Source organism: Anopheles ziemanni, unplaced genomic scaffold (genome assembly GCF_943734765.1).
Source record: "Anopheles ziemanni unplaced genomic scaffold, idAnoZiCoDA_A2_x.2 scaffold_103_ctg1, whole genome shotgun sequence".
NCBI lineage: Eukaryota > Metazoa > Arthropoda > Insecta > Diptera > Culicidae > Anopheles > Anopheles ziemanni.
The window spans coordinates 192,481-200,228 of NW_026690030.1; the positions used below are offsets into that span (position 1 = coordinate 192,481).

General features: G+C 41.9%; 1 protein-coding gene across 1 annotated transcript; it reads right to left on the reverse strand.

Annotated features, from left to right (window-relative positions):
* Positions 1-1,773: 1,773 nt before the first annotated feature.
* Positions 1,774-3,582, reverse strand: LOC131292822 (tyrosine-protein kinase Dnt-like; the record flags this gene model as incomplete). The annotated part of the gene is made up of 5 exons (XM_058320905.1): positions 1,774-1,885; positions 1,955-2,031; positions 2,092-2,311; positions 2,387-3,142; positions 3,216-3,582. Coding segments are annotated over 5 exons (1,532 nt in total), but the record flags the coding sequence as incomplete, so codon positions are not given.
* Between the last annotated feature and the right edge of the window lie 4,166 nt (positions 3,583-7,748).

Here is a 7,748-nt window from a genome sequence, read left to right on the forward strand (position 1 = left end):
TACATTGACTTTTTTGCCTCATCGCCGGATCCTTTTTGCCTACAGAAAATTGCTGCTCGATACAGAAGGCTAGCTTTTTCAGTTTCAATATAAGCCAAATCGAACCGAACCTCGACATCGATCAACGATTATGGTGGCGATGTCGACGTCGGCTACAACCTTTTGCCAAAGGTGAATTTCCCTACCGATGCTGGCCACCCTCCCGCCCGCCAGAAACATGAGCCATCAGTTTATGCGTAAATACGTCATCGAAATCGTCGGACATGAGTGGAGTGGAGTTGAAGTCGGCTGAAAAGCAGCACCTTTCGGAGTCCAAAATGCCATCGACAATCGAAACGTTTGCGTGAGGTTTGTGGGAGTGCTGGGGGAGAGAAAAAGATCCTAAACTACCGACTCGATTGGAGGTGCACGATTTAGCCGTTCCATTCCTCACTGTGGACAATGACGGCGAGAATTGGCAATGATTTGATACATTGCGAGTGATCGATCAATTAGCGAAGCATATTCAAACTTCACAGTGTATGAAGCTTTTTCTCCCATCACTTTTTCCCTCTCATCCGTCTCTGTTGAGCTGTTTAGTGCTTTAACAAAGCTAATAAGTTGAATGCATCGAATGCAGCTGCGGTGGATACTAATCGGATGGTAAATAATGCAAGAAGCAATTAACTCATGCAGTTTTTCCTGCGTATTTCTTCGCCGGAAGGATCGGGAGTCCATTGATTTACGGAAGTGGTTGTGTTGTTGTATTGATGCATTTTAAATGCACTTCAGCCGATTAATATATTGCACAGGAGTTTAACCCACCCAACAGATTTATGTATGTGCATCGAAATACCGATCGAATCGTGAAACCGTATGATACCTATTTATCGACCATTTATTTCTTTCTCCCGGATCGTCGAAGTCCCCCTTTCCAACGTTCCGTACCGTGTATTCGGAAAAACTCCTTAGGTGTTTCCATCCTGTCCGGTCAGCAGAAGCTGCGCGCGACTCATGTGCGCGATAAAGTGTTAAACGCTTAAAGTCCGCAACGCAGCAAGTCCACCACCTCCACCATCTATCACAATCTCCATGCAATGTTGCTGTGTCATCATCATGCGATAGAAGAAACACGTATGGTTTTAGCCAACTACAGTTTTTATTATATTTTTTAAAGATTAAGAAGATGGTTTAATAAAACACAGAATCTTTGATAATATGTTGCATACCTTATTTTTATTTCAACTTATAGGCTACATAGGAACATATCGACTATATGAAAGTAACGATATACTATAAAAAAAAGTTATTCTTAATTTTCTATCTGGTGTCATGATTTTAACTAACGGAAACAAAAAATACAACTCATTTATAAATCATATTCACATTCTGAGATACATCCTTAATGCTAAAAGGCACGTTGAGCAAGAAAATACTGTTTATAGATGATCCAGAAAAGATTCTTCTCTGAAACATCTAGTTAAGTACTCCACCATTTTTATAACTTATCCTTCGCAGTCTTGTTTTTTCATCACTCGTTAAGCATTTTCAATAGCTTTAGTAAGACTATTTACATACTAAACATTCATGCTAGAAATTGTTTTTTTTAACACACATTAACCATACTATACAGGAAAACGGAAACGTAGCGGGAGTACGACTTCTTGCGCATGATGCTGGCATTCTGGCCATTACACCGAGAACGAAGATCTTTTCCTACAGTCAACAAATTGAAAAAAATAGAGCCCAAGGTGTAGAAAACATGTAGAACCGATGACCGGAGCTGGCCAATTCCTAGACGTAGAGTGTCAGCTGTGCGTAGAAATCCTGCAAGCAGATCTGCAGCTGTTCGAACGAGGGCCGCTCCATCGGTAGCATCGTCCAGCAGTATGCCATTATAGCAAATCTGTATAAAGAGTAGAAAGTTTGAGCGTTTTTGAACAGGACGATTTTTTTTGGATCACTTGTAACTTACAGCTCATCTGGACAGTTGATTGGCTGCGCTAACCGATAGCCATCACGCAGATGGTGTTCTATCTCAAACGGATCAATCTATGAGGAAAGAATACAAATGCTATAAAATCCACCTTTGAGAGGGTGTGAGCAACCTACCTCTGCGTACGGTTGTCGCGCCAGGGTACACAGTTCCCACATGAGAACACCAAACGCCCACGTGTCGGAAGCTTCGCTGAACTGTTTGTACTGTATTGACTCTAGTGCGAGCCACTTGATCGGTCGATTTTCGCTGTCCCCGAGGCAGTAGTAGTCGCCGGGAAAGAGATCGCGGGAAAGGGAGTTATCCGCCAACTTCACTCGCAGTTGATCGTCAATTCTGGAAGGGAAGAACGGTAAGCGTGGTTAGAAAATTGCCCTTGGAGTTACGATCGTGATGAGAGGTAATACTTACACACAGTTACGTGCTGCAATGTCCTTGTGGATCACACCATGGCTGTGCAGGTGCCCTAGGGCTTGTGCGAGCTGGAGTTGAATCTTGACGATCTGGATCGTGGTCAGCGTTCGGGCCACCGGTTCCTGGAGGAAGATCTTCAGGTTGCGCGAGTTCTCTGGCGCGAGGTAGAGTAGGAATGGTGCCGTATGGTCATCGATCGAGACACCCAGGACGGAGAGGATACCGGGATGTTGTGCACCGTACAAGCTCATGCCTTCGTGTAGGAGCAACGAGACCTGGATTTGGGACGCGTGCGGTCCGACGGTTTTCACCAGCACTTCCTGGCTGTCGTTGTAGCTGCCCCGGTAAACTCTTCCGAAGGTTCCTTCCTGAAGTAGGCTGGAGAGGCGCACCCGGCAGCGTTGTACGGTCAGCTCGGAAATGCGTCGCTGCAGTTCTTCCGGTTCGGCATTCGCGTAGATTCGGGTGCGGGAAAGGGTTGCTATCGTGGGAGCAATAGAAGGTGGTGATAGGATCGACGAGGGGGCCGATGGAGCATGTGTCTGAAGGCGCTGGAAGCTGGAAGTACGGATCGGTTGGGCGTTGTGTGGCTTGCGGTGGAATGATCCTCGGGTGCAATAAGCAATCAAGATGATGAGTGCCACAAAAAGAATCGCCAGAATCCCGCCGATGATGAGCGTGATCAGTCCATTCTGACCGTTGGACGCGTTTTCTAGTAGGTAAGGATCCGGTTGGTTTGCATCTGGATGTTCACTGTGAAACGGGGGGCGAAAGATTAGTTTCGACGTTCAATTAAAAAAAAAACCTTCCTCTTCGCACAACTTACCTCATCAAGCAGATCTTCTTCCGTCGAAACACCAACTCTGTTGCGTTTCCTGTGAGTCGATCGAGTGTCACTTCCACCGTTATGGTCACGTCAACCTCGGCCGTTTCTCGTCCACTGCAGCGCAGCCCGATGGCAAACGTTTCGATATGCTCCGGGATTTCACCCTGCTGGGAGATGTTCATCGAGGGCTTCGGCAGAGCGATAGGATCCGGCGAAACGATGTTGATCCGGTAAGGAAGCGGCTTCTTGGCCAGGCTCTGCCAGGTGAATGAGATCTCCTCGACGTCCGCCGGAACGGGAACCGTGAAATGAAGTGCATACTCGTTCACCTGACCCTCGCGGACGTAGTAGATTTCCGCAGAAAGTCCTTCGGAAAAGAAAAAGAAGGAAATAGGTTAGTGTTGTCATATACGTACAACCTTTATGGCTTAACACTAGAATCCAAATTGGGGTCATTTTGACCCCAACGCAGTTTTCGATTTTAATATCTCGAAAACGGCTGAAAATTTAAAAAAAAATATGGCTTTTTTTAAATCCAAAGCTATATTTAGAACAAAAATTTCAGATTTTTCTGTTCGACCAGTTCCGAGACCCAACTTGACTATCCCTAGAATGCTTTTAGGGGTCATTTTGATCCCTACTTGTAAAACGCTATATGTAACTTCACTATTTTTGAAAAATTTTCAAATCCGTAAACTGTTACTTTTTAGTATATTTGTTGACTATCTTTTGACGTTTTTGTTTTTTCGATGTATTTCTTCATCATTCCGCTAGCTCGGTGTATAGCAACAACGGTCGAAATAGCGTTTTTCAGCATTTATTCATTCAAAAACTTTCAATATCGTAAACATCCGGCATAACGTTTCGAAACGCTCGCGTACGCAATAACGGAACAAAGCGCAGAACGGAAACTACCTATGGAAAATGTTAAAATCCACATCTTCAAGATCAATTTGTGGCGTTATTTGATAATTTAAAAATATGAAATTATTTTTCAAAGGTGACCTAATATATCAACATCATAGCGCATACTTTTTTCTGAATTTACATGATACATTTTGAAAGAATAAAAGTTGAAAAGGATTAAAATTTGACTCCTATCTATCTTTTTAGCTATACACCGAGCTAGCGGAATGGTGAAGTGGTACATGAAAAAATTAAAAACGCCAAAAGATAGTCAATAAATATACTACTACTTCAAAAATAGTGAAGTTATAGCGTTTTCGAAATAGGGGTCAAAATGAGCCCTAAAAAGCATTCGGGAAAGTTTCCAAAGCAATGTATTCTAGTGTTAATTGTTATTTTATGCTAATGGGTTGTAAAGAAACATCCAGAAGGACCCCGATAATTATTATGTTCATGTACACCGAGAACATAACGTCTCCCACAACAGATGACCTGTGCCCAACGAGAGAGTAGTGTAAAGCCACACGAAGGAACAGAAAAAAGCGCCACGTGGACAAATCTACGCCGTTTCGTCGGAAGCACTCTACTACACTGCCTTATGGACGGTCCATAACTCAGGATTACTTTTAATGTGTTTAAACTCGCGGGCATTAACATTCTTTGCGGCATTTACTTTAGTGATCACCTTTGCTGTTTCATCCCATTTGTGGTGCCGTTTCTCTGATATAAGTACCGCGACAATTGCAGTGGCCACCAACAATGCTGCGGCAAAACATAAAAATAAAGCAAAAAAGACGATAAATAGGACATCCAAATTGCACGGAACAAAAGGACGCAAGCATATTATCCAGCAATTATGCACAACAGCAGAAGAAAGATATATTTCTGGGAAGCAAAAAAGGTGTGTGTTGGCATACGGTTGTGAGTTGTTGATTTTTTTCTTCCTCCGGAGAGCACAAGAATCTCGCCCACCGTCCGCCGGCAATTATCACCCGAGAATTATGCGCCGTTAGTGTGTTGTTGCTTAATACGACAGTAAGCTGCTATAAAATAAATTTTAATCCTCTCAAATTGCATCCCTCCTGACCAAATCCAAACCATCATCAAACTGCTTAACGGGTAACAGCCACCAACCAGATTAATCGTTACTCAAATGCACGGATGGGAATATTTAAGTGACATAAAAAAAGATGTGTAATGAGGGAATGGTTTGTAATGAGGAAATTTCAACACTAAAACACATCAACTATAACTTTGGATAGTGTACAATTTTCATTATTCGTAAAATATGGATCTTGAAACAGATGAGTATTTTAGTAAAAGAAAAAACTTTTATTGCACAATACGGAACGAGGTATTTAAACCAAAATTTAAAAAATATTTTGTATAGATAAAAACACATTACTCATTGTCAGCTTTCATACTTTATAAGAACAAAATTTTGCGATATCCAGTTACGGCGAATGCAAAATATTCCCATCGGCCAAACGAGTCGCTTTTCCGACGGTGTTGGTCCAGTTGAAAATTAAAACACATTAGACACGGGCCATAGCATAAGCATCATCATCATCATCATAAGCATTATTTGAAGCCTCATTGTAATCGTTTGTTTTCTTCCGAAGTTGCCTCATCTCTGCCCTCAATGTTTTACTGCGAAAAACAACACTGAGAGATAAAACACGAGTAGGAGGAGAATCGGTGTGACTTTAGTAATGGATCATCTCCACAGTCTTCGTCTTTCCCTCAGTGAGGGATATAAAAACAAATGTCGAAATAATGCATACCACCATGAGAGACAATCGTAACGATCCCCGGATGCACACGACGCTTTTAGACGCCACCAGGAAAACTATTCTACACCAGTTTTCATCGCAATGGTGATATAGGGAGAAACCCCACTGGATTAAAAAGCTATCTCTTTACGGGTTTTAGGGATAAATTTATTTTGAATGGAAGTGCGGGAAGGAGGCTTTCTTCACCGTTTGTTCCCGCTCCCGCGATTGCACACAAACAAAATTGTCTTTATCTAATTAAATATACTAAACGGATTGGGCCGAATTTCGTCGCCCGAAAAAATATGATGTTTTTGTACAACCACACCACAATCAGTTGAACCCACAATCAGTTGAAACCAATGATGAACGCAATGTCAAAGGGGGAAAAAGAAAATCGCATAAATCTGCACCTTCCAAATCCAACTGCTGAAAAGGAAAGCTACTACTGGAAAACCCGGAGGCCCTCTTTCTCTCTTAAAAGGCGTTTCTGTGTAGCTGGTCGCTGCCGACGGAAAGATAATAATGACAATCAACCAGAAAATTGAGAGATAATCCGATTAAGTTTAATAAACAGCCCGCCGAGCCGAGGCCACACTGTTGCAAAAACGAAAGAAAATAACACAGGGGGAAATACGTTGACCCGCCGCTATTCTCAGTCTCTTTCTTTGCTCTTCTTACCTTTGCTGCTACCCTTTCTCTTAAGTTATCCCAATTGCATCCCAAACCAAGCCTGCCGACCGGTTAAGGGGTGAACAAGTTGACACCTCGACGACGATCCTACTAAATATTTACTAGAGGCTGACAGATGGGTTCCGTTTGACGGGTAGAAAGAATAAAAAAAGGAAAACACGCCAGGGAACCCGAAAGGGTCGTCAAGCAAACCAAATTGGTGGTACTTGTTGGGATTATTGCATTTGGAGGAAGCATTGATAAAAAAGGTCAAAATTTAATGCGGAAGCATGCGTACAAGAAGGGTTTTTATTCTGAATCTCCACACAAGGTCAAACGCAAAACGTGATCGATGGAAGGAAAGAGCACTCAAGAACGCATTAGATGCGCTTCCACACTTTCCCTCGCCTCAACCGCGTTCTACTCGATCGACAGTTGAGTGATCTCCTGAAGAGAATTGCAGACGTCAGTTTAAAACTGGAACCGTTTCGCGAAGAGAATCAATGTAGGGAACAATTGTAATAAGATGCAGTATGCTTTGTGAAAAAGGACACCTTCTTCTTTCATTGCCATCGTAATCGGAATCGTGATTCGAAATGCGAGAAATTTGGGATAATGGACTGGAAGTAAAAAAATCCTTGAGTGGGAAAATCGGATTTTTTATCTAGCATTTGACGATTTTATTTTACTTTTAGAATTTTATTGTACACATAGAATGTCGAATACCCACTACTTTCTGCTTGATTTAATTCATAGAAATTTCAAATAATTAATTTCAATATTCTTAGGGTTAATAAACTGGGCCCAAGCGAATCCGGGCACAAAAAAAGCAGGCGACCGGGTTTGCGGTTTCTTCAGCTAAAGTGGTGTGGAAGTTATTTCGACACTTGACAGTTGTAATTACCGTTGAAGATTGACGATTGTAATTACCGCCGATTCTTGGCTATCGTAAAAAGCACTCGGATAAATCGATTTATTTGATTATTGTAGCTTTCGTTTAAATATGCGTCATGCAACTTTGGTGGAACGAAATATTATCAATTTTTGTCATAAAAAAATATTTTAAAAATATTTATTATTTATTGCCAATATTTCATGAAGAATTTGTTATTTACATTTCACTTGCCTGTTTTGTGAACCAAAATAGGTTCTAATTCTCAGTGTGTTTGCATTCACTTTTTTT